At 46.9% G+C, this 19102-nt stretch overlaps 1 protein-coding gene and 1 pseudogene across 1 annotated transcript in view; one reads left to right on the forward strand and one right to left on the reverse strand.

Annotated features, from left to right (window-relative positions):
• Window positions 1-19102, reverse strand: part of CACNA1C (calcium voltage-gated channel subunit alpha1 C) — a 589282-nt gene that overhangs the window by 525231 nt on the left and 44949 nt on the right. The window contains exons 2-3 of the mRNA XM_087814454.1: window positions 5543-5865; window positions 1005-1109 (exon numbers count right to left, since the gene is read on the reverse strand). Of these exons, the coding sequence (XP_087670580.1) occupies window positions 1005-1109; window positions 5543-5865 (428 nt within the window). The remainder of the gene's footprint in view (window positions 1-1004; window positions 1110-5542; window positions 5866-19102) is intronic.
• Window positions 10406-19102, forward strand: part of LOC107546412 (L-lactate dehydrogenase A chain pseudogene) — a 35607-nt pseudogene continuing 26910 nt past the window's right edge.

The raw sequence follows: 19102 nt of genomic DNA on the forward strand, positions 1-19102 counted from the left end.
GGGCTAACCATAAAACTGGGAAATGGCAGAGAAGTTTAAAGCGTGCATCAGATTTATTTGCTGAAGGGCCAAAGAAAATATCAAAGGTTAAAAAGCAAAAGAATTACACACATGATGTCATCAGCAGCCAGCAACAATGGAAAGGAGAACCTTGTAACCCCACAGCTTCTGTTAGAAACGATCTCATCGGACAGTTCAATCTTGCCAATTAAGGGAAGGTGCTGGCGACGTGGGAAGATGGGAACAAAGAAGTGAGGGCGTCTCTGCCGGGGGAGAGACAGGATTTTCTGCATGCCCGTTGCAGAGGCATTCCCGTGTGCCCCAGTTTTGCCAACCGCATTCCAGAGCTCATTTCCTCCCATGCCCAGATGGAGCAAAGGCCTCTGTAATGACTTCACACTCAGCCAAAAGTAAACACTCCCCATGCTTTTTCCATGGACAAATTCTAACCCCAAACTGCCAACACCGGCCTCTCAGCAGTCCAAATGGAAAGCTGCCTTTCCCAAGAAAATAAAACCTTTTTAACTAAATAATATATCTTGGCTGCAAAAGCAAACTTTCCTAAAAGCTTCCTAGAAATTATTTATCAAGCAACCATACTGCAGACCACCTGACCAAGCCCTACCAATGGACAGAGGCACCTAAATACAACGAATGGCCGGAGAGTGAAAGTCAGCTCCACAAACACCTGCCCTTTAATGCATGCCACATGTGGTAGCACGAACAGGACCCGCCACACACACGTGCACATGCACACACACACACACAGAGCTCACTACCGCCTAGTTGGACTATCCTTTCTAAAACAGGCCGTGATAAGACGGGTGCTGGTTCGAATGAAGAGCAGAACAGCCATGAGTCCGCGTGCAGCGGCGCTGCTATACACGCCACACGCACGCCTCAGGCATGTCTCACTGCTCTCCCACATTCCAGCTTGAACCCATGTGATCCGAGCCTGTCCTCCACCAAGGAAGAGAGGCACAGACGTGGGATGGTGGACTTACCAGGTTGGAATTGGTGGCGTTGGAGTCATCTTCTGGAAAGGGAATATAGATCGCTAAGGCCACACAATTGGCAAAAATAGTCAGTAAAATAATGATTTCAAATGGTCTGAGGAAGGGAGTTAAGGAAGTTAATGTTGCAGAAAGCACAAGTGAAACAAACATACATATATATTCTTAAATGAATCAAAGATTCATAAGAATTTTGTTTAAACAATACATTCCAAGCCCCTTGTATTCTGAAAAGAAACATATGCCTTTTTAAGTACTTCCAATGGGTCCCCGCCAAAATTTTTCCTAATATGTCAAAAGCAGTGGAGGCCAGTCGCGTGCCAGAGTAAACACAGATTTCTAAAAACTTTTTTCCCTTCTTTTATTTATTTAGATTGCATTGGACTTCATTTTCCCGCATGTGTGCTCAGGTTGCTTTTAAAGTGCAGGGCCTGCTCCAGTCAGGACGCAGTCCCCCGGGCACCCCTCTCCTTGTGGTTTCATGCTGCCACCCAGGGACTCAAGCGTGGGAGGGGAGAGGCAGGACAGAGGCGGACTGAAGGCAAAAACTAGACTTTAAGGTTTTTCATTTGGAATTTGGAGATTTTATTTTTAATCTTTTAATTTGAAGTCCAGAGTGCTTTTTTTTTTTTTGCTTTTTTTTTGCCTTCTCCCTATTCTGTGACACCTTCCAGAGAACCAGAAGGTGGCCAGGGCCTCGGGATGCCCAAGGCCATGGTAGCATGTGTACTGTGTTTCTAGGGTAAGACAGCCACCTTTCCTTTAAGGCACAGCTCCATGCAGAACATCTAAAACCTTTCCAGGCTGTGGGGGCCCTGGTTCCAGGGGCAAGGCTTACGTTCTAGGTCCTCTCCACCTTCCCTTCATATGTGCTGGGATCTAGCAGGACAAGCCACAGCCTACACACCAGCAGTAGTGCCCTCCTGGATTCTGTGCCTGGACTTATTTATCGAAATATCAGGACAGGACACAACCTCAGGAGAAAAATAAGCTCATGTAATACTACCCTGCACCCACAATTAAAGGTCAAAAGGGGGAAGCTTCAGAGGAAGCTCCTAGTTTATGCTTTTCCAGCACCACCTCCCCCAACCCCTGACACTATCAAGTTTTCAGCATGGCGCATGGGGTCTGACGGGGGGAAGAGGAAGAAGATGGAATTCCTGGGAGAAGGACTTGAAGCCTGTGCTCATCAAGTTAACAAATCCTGAAGTAGGAAGAGACTTAAGGATCAGCCAGTCCAAACCTCTGAGGCCCAGAGAGCCCAAGAAACTTTCCCAAGACCCCACAGCAGATCCTGACTAGCCACGACTAAAACCCTGACTCCCTGACCTCTGAGTCCAGTGCCCATTCCCCTGCCATAGATGGCCTCTGATGTCTGTTAACAGGCAACCCTGAGTCTGCAAGGAATCTTCGTAATTATCTAGTCTAGGCTTTCCAGCCAGTGTGCTGGTTATTGATCCTCCTTGGCCCTATGGGTGCAGCTGAGGGTCCATTTGCCAAGCATGCCTCATGAAGTCGCCATTTTCTTTGTGTCTTGATATCAAGAATAAAGCATGCACTGGGCCTGTCCAACCTCCCAGCTTGACAGACATAGAAAATAAATAACATCTCCTAGCTGGGAAATAGCAGAGCCAGGACCAGAACCAGACCTACTGACTCATCTTTTCCAACATGCCTGTTGCCCCTTGAGCTGGCCAAGGAACAAGTGATGATGATGGTGATGTTGATGATGACAACGGTGGTGGCAACAGTGAGGACATAGCTAACATTTATTGGGAGCTTACTCTGTGCCAGGCACTGTTCTAACTGCTCTACACAAACACCCTAAGTGGAATGTACAATTATTATTCCCACTTCTAAGTGAAACGTTAAAGGTAAACGTGTCCAAGGTCACAGAGATCGTGGAAGGATGGGCTTCAAACCCAGGAAGCCTGTTTCCAGAGTCTGGGTTTGTAAGAACAACTCTGCACTGAAGAAGTTAGCCTGAGGCATTTAAGGAAGTTAGTTCTTTTAGGTCTCCTACACATTCCTCTTCCCTCCTAGCCCTTCCCCACCTGCTTAGGAAAGTGACATTCAGCCCAAAGGCTGGTCAGTTTCATTCCCATCATCTGATTCTCTGTGCTCCCCAACCAGGGCAAGGGCACATTAACTCAACTAGGCCAGACCTCACACATCCAGTCCTCAAAATGTCAGCTTGGTCCCTCCACCAAAGTGGGGGAGGGCTACACTTGGGATGTTTCTTGCACTGTTAAGTTTCACCTCCTCCCCTATCCAGGCTATCCATCTATCATCTTGTGCTAAAAGTACTGGCTAAACCTGGGGAAGATTATGAGTAAAAAAACAAATCAGGCAGATAAGAAAAGCCATCAGCAGCAGAGGACTGGGTAAGCCCTGGAAGTGTTCTGTGTCACCCTGATACAACCAGATCATTTTTTAAACTGCCTTGTCTTCTTAATGGCGGCATCAGATTCCACTCTTTCAAGAGCGTTAACTGACTAGTATACCAGACCATCTCCTTACCTGACACCTACCCTTCAAAGGCAATCTGGGATGCCACCCAACCAGCCTGCCCAGGCTGGGTCTCCTTCCTCTCCTGTGGATGGAGGACATATTCCTTAGGAGAGTGGCTACAGCACCCCTCTGCCCAAGTGTGTGGGGGGGTGCAGTACAATGAGATGGCTGAGGCCCACAATTGGCACACTGGAACCTGATCACTCTTCCCCCACCTACCCTGTGGAGTACTGTCACCTCCCCTCTCTCCCCTTCTTCCCAGGCTTTGTATGTCACCGGCATCAAGAACCCATCCATCTCAGGAGGTTAACTAGTACTCACTGAACATGTCTCCTAAGGTAGATTTTCTGAGCATGCTTCCACATGTACAGATTCTACAGCCCTAATACTTTGGGAGGTGACTACGGTTATTACCTGTTAGATATGAGGAAACTAAAGCTCTGGGGGTTCAGGTGGCCACAATAGGATGGGTGTTCAAGGCCCCAGATCCAAGTCCTAGTGGGGCAGGATGGTGTCCCCTGAATATCCGCCCTATTACTTCTCTTCTGTGCTATGGGTGTATGGGGTGTAGGAAGTACATGGATTTGGGGATTGGGGAGCCTGGGTTTGAAACCCTGCTGTCAGTTGCCAGCTGTGTGATCTGGGCACATTTTGCAGCTTCTCCAGGCCTCAGTGTCCCCTTTCTAGGGAAGCCTGACATTCAGGGCCCCCAGCCTCCCACTCCATAATTCTGAGTGAATAGCTATGACAGTGGCCTGCAGGGGCCACCCAAAGCCGAGCCTCTTGCCCAGTCGTCTGAGAACCAGGACCACGCTTGGCCACTCAGCACATACTGGCCAGCTCTGGGGCAGCCACTTGGCTTGAACTGCATTCTCTTAAAGTTACTTTTGAGTTGAGGGGTTCAGACATTTATGGAACTAACACATCTTGCTGAACACAAACTTTCTTCTCTCCCTGAGTCATCTTCTTTGGGCTTTCAACCACTACCTAAGACTTCTAAATCTTTCCATAGAAACTCATGGATGAAACCCAACACTCCCATCCTGAACCTTCAGAGCCATGAGAGCCCTGTCTGAATGAATTATTATAAAAATGCCCAACACTAAGTATCAGGGTTCTAGTCCTGTCTGTCACTGACTGTATGACCTGAGAGTCACTCCTGTGGGGCTCAATGTCATCATTAGGGAAAGTCAGGGGTGGACCTACTGATCTTTAAGGTCCTTTCCATCTCCACCTACAATTCCTATGATGTCAAGAGGGCTGTAATTCCACAGTGAGAGCCCAACCTTTCAAAGCCATTTTGTCTCAAGGACCCAGCCACTGGTTTCCATACAAAGTGGATTTCTGTTTAATACTACAGGCCAGTGTTCACTCTGGCTACACATTAGAATCACCTAGAGAATTTTAAAATACGCCTGGGTGGTACTCAGGAACCTGTATTTTGTTACCGCTTTCCAGGTGATGCTAAGGTGCAGTCAAAGCTGAGAACCACTGCTCTGAGACCTTGAACCAAGAGCTAGAGTCACTGCGCACCCCTGTCGTGCATTTCCTAGGCTCCTTCACCCTAGAGAGACGAAGGTCATGAAACTATGCCAGAGCCATGACATGGGAGGAAAAGAAGGTTCTGGAGAAGTAGCATGAAACCACTATTAACCCAACATCTGGGTCCCTGGGCAAGCTCAGCTAGGTAAGATGGTATGTCATGACCTCTTACGCTTATTTTCTCAAATGTTGCTTATTACATGAAAGAAACACACACCTGGGGAGCCTGTTATATAGGCAGAATCCTAGGCCCTATCCCCAGAGATTCTGACTCATCAAGTGCGGAGTAGCGCCTGGAACTCTGCCCGTAACAGTGCCCCAGCAGATGCAGGAGGTCTGACAGCTGCTTCATAGGCTCATCAGGGACAACAAAGCCCACCGGCTGGCAGGTGTTGGGGCCCTGGTAAGATGGTATATCATGCCCTACTGGGGCTCCCAGGGACACACCCCCCGCCCAGACCAGGACACAAAGGATATTTCCATTCGACGATGCTGATGCACGCCCTCCGGATGGGGTTCTTCAGCGTCAGGCAGAGCAGGGCGCGAGGCGGGCGTGTGGCAGTGGTGCTGCCCTGCTTCTTGGGTTTCCCATACTGCTGCCGCTTCCGCTGCGTGGAGCTGACCGTGGAGATGGTCGCGTTGCCAGCGCTTCCCATCAGCTTGGCCTGCCGGGCCGCATCAATGGCCGCCTGCCAGGACAGGGCCGCCCCCGGGGTGGGGATGTGCTCGGGGGCGAGCCCTGCTGCTGCATTGGCATTCATGTTGGCATGAGCTGGGCGTGGGCTCCCATAGTTGGAACCTGCAGGAGAAGAGGGCAGAGGACAACAGTCACCGGGGAGAATACAGGACACCTTGTGATACACTTTGGATCCTAGACCCACAATTGCTTAAAACCCTAATTCCAAACTATTGCAGTCTGGAGGGGGCACATGGAAACACTAATGTGTGATGCTGAGAAAAGTCAGGAAATCTGCTCTAGTCCTGGTTCAGCTGTGTGACCTTGCATATGTCACTCCCCCTCTCTAGTCTCATTGCGTCATTTTAAGCAGACATGACACGAGATGTGTGTATGACAACATATATGAACTTCAGAAACAGCGCTAAAGAAAGGCAGGATACAAACAAAGACAAATACAAAATGCAATATATGCAAATTAAAATACATTTATATAAGAACATAAATAAAATGATATTCATTAAAGAGAACAGAATGATTGTTTAAGGAAGGTGAGGAGGAAAATGGGAGTGGGATATGGAGATAAAAAGAAAAATGAATGGATGAATGAATGAATGAATGAAGTGAATAAGAGAGCCATTGCATGAAACGATAATGAAAAACACAATGAATTCAAGAGTATGCTTCACTCAAATCTCTGCACCTGAGTTCCAAAAAGTAAAAATAAATATAATAAAATGAGGGAGTTGGACCAAATATAAGGTTACATTCAGATATCTCCAACCTATCAGACACTGAGTGCTGGTTTAATAGGAGGGGGGTAGGGGGCTGTGATGGTTTTAAATCAGGCTAGTCAATCTTTTGACATCCACCTCCCATTGAGAAACAGGATCTATTCGCCCTTCTCCCAAAATGGGTTTGGCTTTTGGTGAGTTTTGACCAATAAAGTACAGCAGAAGTGATGGTAATGCTGCATTCACCCAACTCTCTCTGGATGCTGGCCCTGGGGGAAGCCAAACACCCCAAGAGGTAGCCTGGTTGTCCTGAGGCTGCTATGAGGAAGCCCACCAGCCCTACATAGAGAGACTGAACACAGAGGGACAGATCCCCAGCCAGCCCCCAGCTGCCCTGGTCACCATTTGGCTGCAATGGCATGAGACACCCCAAGCCAGAACCACCTAGCCAAGCCCTTCCTATGGCAGGTTGTCAGGGTGGAATAGAGGGACACTGCAGGAAGGAAGCCTGAGTAGGAACCAGTGAAGTCCAAAGTAGGGACACCTGCAGTGCACTGGTTTAATGGCAACTGGAGCCTTCAAAACTGTCCCTAAGACACCATACATACTTAGTCTGGTCAGCCTGGTGCCTCCCCCAGAATCCTACAAGGTTTGCCAAGTAATCAGTCCAGGCTGAGCCTAAACCTGAATGCCCCAGAAGAGAAGCATGACCTTGAGATCTGTCAACTGGCCAGGTGCATCAGGATTAAGAGCAGCTGCAGGGAATGGGGTGCTACTGTGGGCAGAGAGCCTGGCATCTGGATGCCATCCATGTCAGTTGCCTGAAAGACTGTAGCTGGAGCAGGCAGACTAGATGCATGTACATCACTTCCAATCCCCTCACTGTGATCCTCCCCTCTGCTCAGCGTACATAAGGTCCTTCCAGGGAAGCTGCTGAGCCCAGAAATAGATACCCAGTGGAGTCCTTACCTCTCCTCACTGCAACTCACCAGGATTCAGATGAACACTTGGTACCTTGCCAGCCACCTCTCCCCAGCTCTTATCTGGTGCTGATTCTTCTACTTTTAACTTTAAGATAATCTTTGCTCCCAGTGTGACCTGCTGTCTGGACCCTATCATTCCTACCACCAGCCCTGTTCTCCACAGGAACCAATTCAGAGATGAGCACATGACCCAGCTCAGCCAGTGAGAACATTTTTACCCACAGAAGGTCTGTCCTAGGACAGACTCTAACAACCTCATTGGGCTCCTGCATCCAGCCGTGCCTGATGCTAGCCTTACCCTGAGCTTTCTGATTTTAGTACTTAAGTAACTTAGCTTAAGCTAATTTGAACTGGGTTTCTGTCCCTGACAACCAAAAAAGGTCCAACAAATATGCTTGCTCAGTGCCACAATTTTTCACCTTGCTGGGGTGTCATTTCTGCCAGATTCCAAAGCCTATGTCCTTTCCATCATCACACCAGTGACAAACAAAAAGTTTGCATTCTTATGCCAACTGACTGGCCTCACTGTCCAAACTGCTGTACCTAAAGGATTCTGAGACTTTTCTGAGTACAACAGGAAAGCATATCATGACAGATTAGTGATGTCTGCATGGGCACCAAGGGTAGGGAATGGTATCACAGATGCCACGTATTTACCACCCTGTATGATACCAAGATGAGCACATCAGGTCTTCTTTAGTACCAGCTGGTCTACTGACTTCTTGTCCTCTGACAGTTGCCTCCTGCACTATTGCCATCTGGTCCCTGTAGCATTAGAGCCCCCCCTACCCCTAAAGCCTAGAAAATTGCCTCTTTGCTATACTCAATCGATGGCTATATTCTCAACATGATGCTGACTCCCTTCTCACCATATATTCCCTTCACCCTCTGCCTTTCCTCTGTCCCAGCTGCTCCAGGCAGCTGCCGCACCCTCAGGGGTAAAGTATGTTAACCAGAATGTCAGAATCATGGAGAACCCAACACTTTCTAGAAGTATCTTCTCTCACATAGCTCCCTGCCCTCACCGCATGGAACCTAAGCATAAAGCTAGAAGACCCCAATAAGGCTGGGCCTTCACCTGTCTTATAAGATCCCAGAGAAAAATATTAGAAGAGAGGATTTAAATTAATAAAGGCACCTGAAGCAAGAGAACTGCTTTAACAACCAGCAAGCACGAGTATCTCCATTTAACACATAAGAAAACAAAGGAGCGTATGACTCATTAAAGGTCACAAAGTGAGACAATGGAAGATTTCTGCAGTGCACACAGGACTCACAGTTAAATGCTAGACTACACTCCGCCTCCTCAGATCTCACACACAGTCCACAGGCATGCACACGTGCGTGCTCACATATGTGGCCACAGCAAAGCACACACTGCCTACTGGTTTATGGGCCTTGAGGTTGAAGGTTCTGACCCCAAGAACATCCTTTATGTTTACATGATCTTCACAGGACAACATTCACTACATGAACAGCCCCATTAGTAACCCAGGGAACCTTTGAGATGGATCAAAATGGAAGGTGTCCCTGTTCCTATTTGCTGCATTGGCGTGACTGGGCCCAACCTCATTTCTTATCTTACTGGGTTCACCAGATTGGGCTGCAACTGTTCAATTTGAGGTACATCATTTTTCCTTCCTAGGCTCTCTGTTTGGCATTGACGATGCTTAACAGACTATTTTATTCCTGGACTGACTTCTCTTCCCTCACCTACATGAAAGCAGCCATGTCTCCACACCGCCCCCCTTTCCAGACCCCAATTCTCTCCTGCAAGCCCTCAACAATTCACACCTTCCTCCTGTCTTCACAATCTAACCTTTGTACTCACCCTCAAGCATTGTTAATCACCCTCCCTCACACCACTTGCCAGTTCCAAAAACCAAGGAGTGTTTGGACAACGTTTGGAAAGAAGGCAGGAGGCACCAGCATGAGAGCATATCCATCACCTTGGAAAGGCTGTATGAGGGGGTGTGGAGACCACGGCATCTGAGAGCTAAATGGCCGCTGGTTTTGAAAGCCATGCCTTGGTAGGCTGCCTTATGAGCCACCCTGCACCACGGGTGACCTCATTCACATTGTGAACCGTTCCCAGGGCACAAGGACCTCTCTGGAGCACACCATCTGGAGAAAGCACATACAAATAAGCCCGTGGGGAAAAGTGGAATGTCAACCTCTTCCCAGCTGGAAGACAGGAAAACAGCCTTCAGTATTTTGGTCCTAGCAGCTGTGAATGTTGCCATAGCCCAGTGACATGACTAAGGGCACTGCCACACAAAGCCACATACAGGTGAGGCAGGTGTGGCCCCTCGAAGCTCCTCCACTAGGGCTCTACTCCAAGGCCCAGCTTGGTCGCCCCTTCTCCAAGCAATTTCCCCCACCCAGACTGGAGGCTCTATGAGTACTGCCAGGTCCCCCACGACAAGGGGTCACAATTCCCCAAGAATCCCAGGAATGGAAAATCTCCATCTTGGGCTCAACATTTTTTAATCCAAAGCAGTGCCATGGAGGAAAGGCAGGCAGTATTGTGTCCCCGGTGGCTTTTGTTAGCACAAAATAAGCCATCAATGCAGAGACCAATTTTCAAATTATGAAGCTGATTCAAAGCTCTGACTCCTGGTTGCCAGCTGAAAGGATGCCACTATTTAAGTCTGCTCTGGCTCCTGCCTTACTAGAGTATTTCCACTGCTGCTCTCGTCCCTGAATGAGCCCCAGAGCAGCAGCTCAGCAAATCAGGCCACACAAACAGGTGGGTGCCCACAGCAGTGATCTCTTCCTCATACATAAGAAAATGACTCCCATTTGTCAAATGGCAGAGCCTGCCTGAAGACAGCAGCAGCTCCCTCCTCCTGCACGCAGTAGCTGCTGCTTCTCCAAGGGAATAAGACGAGAGCAAGACCCCAGCACGAACTGGTCAGCTGCAGGTCATTCCGCTGTGCAAGGTCCATGGAGGAGTCCAAGTCAGGAGGCAGTGGCTATGCTTCCTTGGTGCCTACTCCTCCACCTCCGGGGGGCAAGGTGTGGTGCTGAGGACCTAGAAGGTGGTCAATGATGAAAAGGTTGATTTCTTCCCTCCCCTTTAATCCATCTCTACCCACGAACCTGGTCCAGGGCCACATGCCATAAGATGCTCAGTATCTGTTTGCTAATGACTTTACTGACAGTGATAACATGATAAAGATGAAGGTGGACAACAGGAAACTTCAGCAGCACTGTTGGAGTTGGCCTGTCTGTGCTCTAAGGCATGGGCTTGTTCAGGCCCTTACGCTTACTTCCTTTACGTGGTACTGGGGGAGGATATCTGAGGGAAGGGGCTGTGAACAATGACTCCACCTCCCTTGCCACCTCCCCCGTGCAAGCCACCATCCATTTCTTCCCCTGAAAGTTGAAGTAGCCCCCTGGCATTTCTCTCATTTCTCTTGCCTATCCCTAATCCAAACTCCATGCAGCAGCCAAAGTGACCTTTTAGGGGGGAAAATCATAAATCAGGCCTGTCATTCTCCTATTTAACTCTCTTCAAAAATCCAGAGTCTACATGATTTATGAAGCCTGCATAGGTTGGGTCTGGCCTGCTTCTCTGAGCTCATTTCATTGGTCTCTTGGCCCAGTCCCACGCACTCCTGACATACTGGCCTCACTTCACCCCTGAGAAATGCTCAGCTCTTGTCTACCATAGTACCTTTGCACATGCCTATCATGTTGCTCCCTCTGCTCTTTGCTTGGTGATCCCTCTTCCACTTCAGGTTGGGGCTTAAGTGATTCCTTCACAAAACCTCCAACCCTGGTTCCCCAATCTCAAGAAACAGAGCCCAAACACTAGCTGCCAGTGTGCTTCCCATCTCCCTGCCTCCACACTGTCCTTCAACAGAGATCCCAAACCCCCGGCACCATAAAGGGAACCCCAATTAGGCATGTGTGTGGAAAAAGGCACGGGGCTACAGGCCTGCTTCAACAGCACGGCCTCCTGCTTTAGCCTTAGTATCTCAGCCATACACAAAGGAGGTCACTACTAATGACCAGTCTTTGTACACACAACTACAGCCAAGGCTGATTTATGAAGAGAAAGAAACAGCAGTTCATCCCCAGAAAGGAGAGAACTGTAAATGCAATTCTCTTAAAGTTCTGACCATCCTCTCACTTAGCAAAGGAAATGCTTTGACTCAAGCCAGGTGTCACCTTTCAAAGATCTGTGCAGAAATTCATTTAGCTCTTGCTGTCTGTCATCTCACTATAGTGACAGGGGCCTACATTCCCTTTAAGAGTGTAGCAGCCAACCTGAAACAGAAACCATGCTTTCTCTGCCCATTAAAGGCCAAATAACTAGAAAACAGGAAGCCATTAATCTTCTCTATCTAGTGCACAACAAAGATAGCCAGGAGGCTCAGACAGGGAAGATACGGTTTCTTGGTCTTAGAAGATAACCCAAGGCCCTGCCCACTTCGAGCCCAGTGGTGCTCATCCAGAGAAGAATCAAGTCTGGCTCAGCACCATGTGGCAGATGTGGTGGACTAGTGGACTGACTAACTCAGTAGCTCTTCCAACTTCCTTCTGCTGTGCCTTCCTGTCCAGCAAAGGCTGGAGAGCTAAAAACTATCATCTCTAATCAACCCTGCAGCTAAACTTCTTGATGTGACTATGAAGTTGGCCAACTCAAGAACTGAATTGAAATTAGGTCTGGTAGGGAGGGTATCTGTCTCACTGCTTCAGGGCCAGCACAGTCCTGGCAAGGGCCTCCTGATCCCTGCAACCTAGAGCCAGCTCTTGGCACAGCTTCTTCCAGATTCCCCAGCTTCCTAATTATCCCAGAGTCCCAGTCTTATTAGCAGTCCAGTTGTGCAGTATTGTTCTGGGAGTCATTCCTGAAGGCCCAGCCTAGAGCCTGTTCTCCCAACCCTTCCAATTACTTTCTAAGCCCTTAAATTCCTGTATTAAGTATCTTTCCTATTAAAATGGCTACAGTAGTGCCCGTTGTGGGTCTAATACAACAATCCACAGTCGCACTGTGCAACAGAATGTCTATAATGATGAAAATGTCCTGTAATTCTGGGTTGTGTTGTCTGATACTGCAGCCACCAGTCATTGTGGCTACTAAGCACTTGAAATGTAGCTAGTTCAACAGAGGAACTACATTTTAAACTTCATTTAATTTACATTTACATTTAAATAGCCACATGTGGCTAGTGGCTACTATATGGGACAGCACAGGTCTATCTATATTAAGAGGAAGTCATAATGGAAAGAGCATGATGAGGAATCAGGTGTGAGAAACAGAAAACATTAACAGAGCCTTGAATTCTAATTTGTATAGAAATTTTAAAAAAGGAAAAGCAATCAAGAACTGTTTCAGATTCTGATAGGCGGGTGGATTTTCTGATCAGAAAATAACCACCTGTGCAAAGATATGTTTTCAAAGCATAAAAAATTCTAAGACCCAACAAACAACATAGAAACCAAAAGTCATTTTTCAGTAGCTAATACTCTTGCAAGTGAATGAGAAACTAATTATACCAATTGGCAGGTGAGGAAGCCGACATTTCCCCCCAACCTAAATTGGGCCTAAGAGAGCCCCAAGACATCCCAGCTGGGCTGTAAGCCTTCTCCCCACAGCAAGCACCAAAGGGTCTTCTCAGCATCTCAACCATGGTGCTCTACATCTGTCCCTTACCTGAGCTATCTTCACACTCTTTTCAACACCATTCTCCTACTATTTCTGCTCACCTCGTCTCTCACCCTGCTATGAACAGAGTTCATGAGAGGTGGGTCCTGCTCAGAACAGGCCCATGACCATAAGTAGTCAAAGCTGCTCCAAAACAAGGAGACATGAAGGACCAAGGACATCTGTGGTCATATCCCCGACTCAATCGATCAGCACTGCCTTAAATAAAACTGTCTCTTTTCTATTCTACATCCCACTTCTTTCTGCTGACGAGGGCCAAGGCAGAGAACCTAGAGCATTTCAGAAGCCCAAACCAACTGGAAGAGTGGTAAAGCTACTGGTGCTCAACCCTTCTAGTGATCCAGAAAACTAAGCCTTTTTTCTGTTCTTCACAGGGCAGCTAGTCAAAAGGAGGAAAAGGAAGGAAAAGGAAGGAAAAGGAATCCTAGGGCAGACTCCCACTAGAAGTAAACTAGCCTCATCTAGAGGGGACCAGAGGCCAATATTACCGTGGCTGGAAGACCCTAATCATAAAGCCATTTCCCCCATGGTACTCAGGTCATATTGACATCAGAGAGCAGAAGGAAGAAAAGCAGGCAGAAAACAAATGAACAGATATAAACAGCTAAACCATACTTTCCAACCAAAGATAATAAATTGCAATAATAGTAAAATACTCCTTTCAATTATTTCCAAGCAGGGAGAGGAGGGAAATCTCTTCTTATTTGAACTAAGGCACCCATCTATCACCCACCACCTAGGATGGCAAACCTAAATTACAGGACCTAGTAGAGCATCATTTCAAGGTTATCAAAAGTGAGCATTTCAGCTTTTTAAGTGTAACCAAAGAGTAGCTTTTGTACTGTAAAAGCAGATCCAGCCCTGACTGAGCTCAGATGCTTATCCTGAAAAGTGGGACATCTTTCAGGTTGCTCATATCTGGGGACGGGCAGGGGGTATAGAAAGCAGGGAAGAGTGCCACAGTAGCCTGCACAGGGACCTAAACCTGCTCCTCCTCTCCTCTGTATCAGCCAGTGAGGGCCTGAAAGGAGCTACACTCCAATATGTGGGTCCTTCACTTCTTCTCCCAGTGATTCCTAAGCTCCTTGACAGCAGGAACCAGCTTTGCACCCTCAGAAATCCAAGCAGAGTGGTTGTCAGTAGGCGCTCAAAACACATTTGCTGCACGGAAGTTCTCGTGCATAATCTTTACTTAGCCTTCACAGGTTTCTATACAAAAGTTTACAGAGATGATATTATTCAACTTTTTAGATGAGTATGTTTGTCATATGTTGAAGGTGTTTATCATCATATGTTAAGTGGATATTTGTTCCTCTCCTCCCCGCCCCGAAGGGAAGCCCGCAGAAGCAGGCACCTTTACCTATTTTGTTCACCTCTGTATCCTCAGAGCCCAGACAGCCAGGAACATGGCATGTGCTCAGTAGAAACGTGTTGAATGAATGAGTATCGCAAAATGGAACTGTCCCAGCATGTCAGTTACTTAGACTTCCAGCCCTCATAATACTGACATTTGTTGCTTTGCCCCATTTCATTGGTAGAAAAACAGAGGCACAAAGTAATGGCACCTTTCCCAATCACCAGAACTAGAACGTATGAGGAGGTAGCACTATCTTGGGAGGACAGTTTTTAGTCTATTAAGTGGCCTTACCTCCTCCCTTCTCACCATCTGGAAGGATGGGGTGACAGGAAGGCTTGGCCAATCCTCACCCTGCCTGCTTACTGTCACCCACTGAAGTGGACAGGGCACCTTTGGGAACCAGCAGTAATTCCTCTAACTCCATTTCATGCCTGTTAATGCCCAGTCATGGCCAGGAGGCTGACTAGGGCGATAGCAGAGAGGTCCGGCAGCAGAGGTCCAACCCAGCTGAGGCTTGAAGCTCAGAGCTCACAGACTCAGCCCCTCGTGGACATGAGCCTTTCAGTTGTTTGGGAAAGAAGGTTTAACTGTGCCCGGGGCTCCTCCAGCTCCACCCAGAACCCTGCCCAGCCTCTTCCACTTTACCGGAGGGGAACATGAGCTGATGAACTCTGTCAGAAAAGCAATTTAGCACTCTTAACCAGAGTTTTTAAGTAATCCTAGCACTTGACCTCCCTTCTCAAAAGCTATCCTAAAGGACTAATCAAAGAATCCAGCAAGCAATGTGCCAACTTGGGTCTTTACCACAGTGTGAATTATAGCAATACCAAATTGGAAATCACCTGAAAGCCCATCACGAGGAAGCTGGTTAGATAAATCAATGCACATCCATATGACATAATTTTAAGAAGCCAGAAAAATTATGTTTTTGCAAAATAACATAGAAAAAAATTCCACAACATAATTTTAAACAACAGAAACAGGGCCCCAAAAATATATACAGAAGGATCACAATTTTTCAAGAGACACATTTTTTCATAGAAGACAGACTAAAATGAAGCACACTGAAATATAATTAGTGGTCATGTTTAGGTGACAAGTTAGAGTTGTGCCCAGAAAGACAGATCCACCCACCACACAGGGCCATAGACTCAGAATCCAGGCACAGTGGATGTGAATTCTGGCTCTGCCAGTTACTGGCTGTGTGATTGGACCAACCATGTGACTCTCTGTACCTGAGACTGTTGTGACAGTCAAATGAGTTAATAAATGTAAAACTCAGGTTACTGCTTGAGAGTGAGAACTTTATAAGTGCTAGCTATTTTTATTACATTAGCCACATTCTGTATAATATATAATTCTTTGGTAATCAGAAATAAAAAGTTATGATTTTGTTTTATTTTTTAAATATGCTTGCAAAATTTACTATGGCCAAACCAGCCTCACATGCTGACCACCCACAGGGGTGGGGGAGGTGATACATACAGACCCCACCTGGCAACTGGCTGCCCCCCTTCACACCTGCTAGAGCCTCTTCCCCAGAATCCCCAGCACCACAGGAAAATATGAGCACCTGCCCAGTCACAGCAGAACAAGAAGTCCATGAGAACTCAGCACGCACCTCTGTGTGGCCCTTTGCTGACTCAAACCTAAGCCCTGGACAAAGGATAATTCACACCCCTGTATCCCCAGCAGTAACTCTCCGTGAACAGAAGTATTTAGGTTTAGGGTAAAGTGAAATGATTGATTTGAAAATTCTATGAGACACATGGGCAACAGCTTCGTGTTTTTGTTTTTTTAATCTTTTTCCCAAAAGCACACCCTCCACGTTAAGCAACCACTTCTTAAAAGTTCCTGTTTCTCACATAGAAATACTAATAGTGTAAATTGGAAAAGTGAATCTGTCCAGAGAATTCGGAATACACAGAATTCCAGAGACCCTATAAGCAGTGCTCATTGGTCGCAGATCCTCTGTTGGTGAAATTCTTCCATTGTCGGTGGGACTGCACTGTGTGGGGAGGGGTGACTGCACATATTTACACATGACACGAATGCACTCTACTCAGACTATGAGTCCCACTCCTATACATCTCCAGTTCTCGTTAAGGTGGAACAAAAGAAACACATTAGCTTACCCTCTACACTGAGAGGCCATCTAATCATGATGCTTTGTATAAAGAATAATGCTTCTTTCATTTAGAAAAGTCAGCCATTTATCTCATTAATCCCCACAAAACCTCTGCCAGCAAGCAGGCAGACTAGAAGGTGGAAGGCAGGATAAATAAGCAAGTCCCCTGAGGCTGCTGCTTCCTGATAAATATTAAGCTTCAAATAGCTTTGAAGCCATCTCGACCCTTCCCTGAGTTTGGTGGGAAGAGAGCCAGGCCAGAAGTCAAGAGAGCTGAAGTCCAGTCCCAGCTCGCCACCCATTTGTTCTGTGCACTCAGGCAAATCACACTTCTTCTTCAGCTGTTTCCTCTTCTTTAGGATGAAAAGGCTCAACCAAGGCCCCTAAGAGGTCCTTCCAGCTCAGTACTCAGGTCCTAGAACCCTTTGTTACAGGCACCTCATTGCTCCCATCACCCTCCCCAGCTGGTCACAGCCCCATGAAGTCCTCGGTGTCTGGATCTCCTTCCCATTCACCTCAAAGATCAGGGCTGATAAAATGCAGCTGGACATCCACCTTCCGCCACCCACTGGGTTCTTCACTAGAGAGGTAGCCTGAGAGAGTGTGTGCTCAGCTATCCTGAGGGGCTGCCTCCAACTTGCCTGTGCTTACCAACCTAAGGGGCTGCTGAGCCAGGAAGGGCAACTCAGAGAATATGACCCTCCAGCCATCATTTCTTTTCTAGTTTATTATCCCAGGGTTTTCCCAGGACTCCTGAGGCCTCAACATGGTTCACATGGAAGTCCTAAAAGCCACAGCATACATCATACATATCCATTAGTACAGTATTATCAAAATCAGAAAATAAGTGTTGCAAGGACACGAAGCAATTGCAACCCTTGTCCATTTCTGGTTGGGAATGTTTAAGACGATTCAACTGCTAAAGAAAACTGTATGGTTTTCCTCAAAATAATTAAATATAGAATTACCCTATGACCAGCAATTCCTCTTCCGGGAATATACCCAAAAGGACTGAAAGCAAGGACTCACACAGGTATCCTTACGCCCATGTTGACAGCAATACTATTCACAACAGCAGAAACGTGGAAACAGCCCAAGTGTCCATCGACAGGTAAATGAATAAGCAAAATGTGGTCTGTGCATTCAATCAACTATTATTCAGCCTTAAAAAGGAAAGAAATTCTGACACATGCTACAACATGGATGATCTTTGAAAACACTATGCTTGGCAAAATAAGCCATTCATAGAACAAATACTGTATGATTCTGCTTGCATGAGATACCCAGGGGATCCATAGATACAGAAAGTAGAATGGTGTATACTAGGAACGTGGAGTTAGTATTTTAACGGGTACAGAGTTTTACTGGGAATACGAAGAACTTCTGGAGATGGATGGTAATGATGGTTGCACAACAATATGAATATACTTGGTGCTATTAAACTATATACTTAAAAAAGGTTAAGATGTTCGATTTCATGTTATGCACATTTAACATCATATAAACATATAAAACATTTTAATTTATTTTTTTAAAGCCAGAGAGGGATGAGTGCCGGACTTAGAGCTTGGAAGAACATTCCAAGAGGAAAGAAATCTAGGAAGGGAGGGCTGCCTTCTCAGAAAAAGCAAGCTCGGAGGTGAAGGCATCTAGAATGTAAGCTACTCAGGAGTGAATTCAGACCAGTCCAGAGAGGAGATTTGCAGCAGAACAGGTGCCTACCCCTACCCAGTGCTTCCCTGCACAGCCCTCTGCACAGGCCCTCAGCAAGTGACATAGGCCCAGAGAAAGATGCAAAGAATTTGGGTCATAAATTGTTTTCAAATATCAAATAAATCACACATGCACATACACAAACATGCCGTCACAATGGAGTGAAACCAGACTCACATCCAAACACATCTACAGTATTCTCCAGGGCCACTGAATACCATCAGGCGTCAGATCTCTGGCTGGGATAGGTGGTGAGCAGAGCATTAGATCAATCCCTGGCCTTTCCATAGTTTCAGTCTGGTCCAAAAGCTCTGCTTTGGACACCAGGAGTAGCTCTAGGGCAGGCCTGACTTGTTCATCTCTGTAGCTCTGGTGCCTAACCCAGCGCCCGACAAGCATCAGGTATAAAAAGAAGAGTTCGCTAAAGGGATGCTCAGAGTCCTGGTAATTTTAGGTGAGGAGACAAACATGATTCCCACTGTGAATGATGGAGACAGGGCAGAGGGAAGCACATGGTACTCATCCAATGAAACCCAGGCCTGGACTGACTTATCCACCCCTGAACCCTCCAATTACTCTGGCATCTTAAATACTCAGAGCCTCTTGCAGCCAGGGACCTCTTGAGCTCTCTCCCTCCATGTGTGTTTCTTTCCCATCCTTCTTTTCATTATTATTAAATGTATTGGCGTAACTTTGGTTAATAAAATTAAATATATTTCAAGTGTACACTTCTATTGTTTACCACCCAAAGTCAAGTCTTCTAATACC

Source organism: Miniopterus natalensis, chromosome 2, assembly GCF_054644295.1.
Source record: "Miniopterus natalensis isolate mMinNat1 chromosome 2, mMinNat1.hap1, whole genome shotgun sequence".
NCBI classification, from domain to species: Eukaryota; Metazoa; Chordata; class Mammalia; order Chiroptera; family Miniopteridae; genus Miniopterus; species Miniopterus natalensis.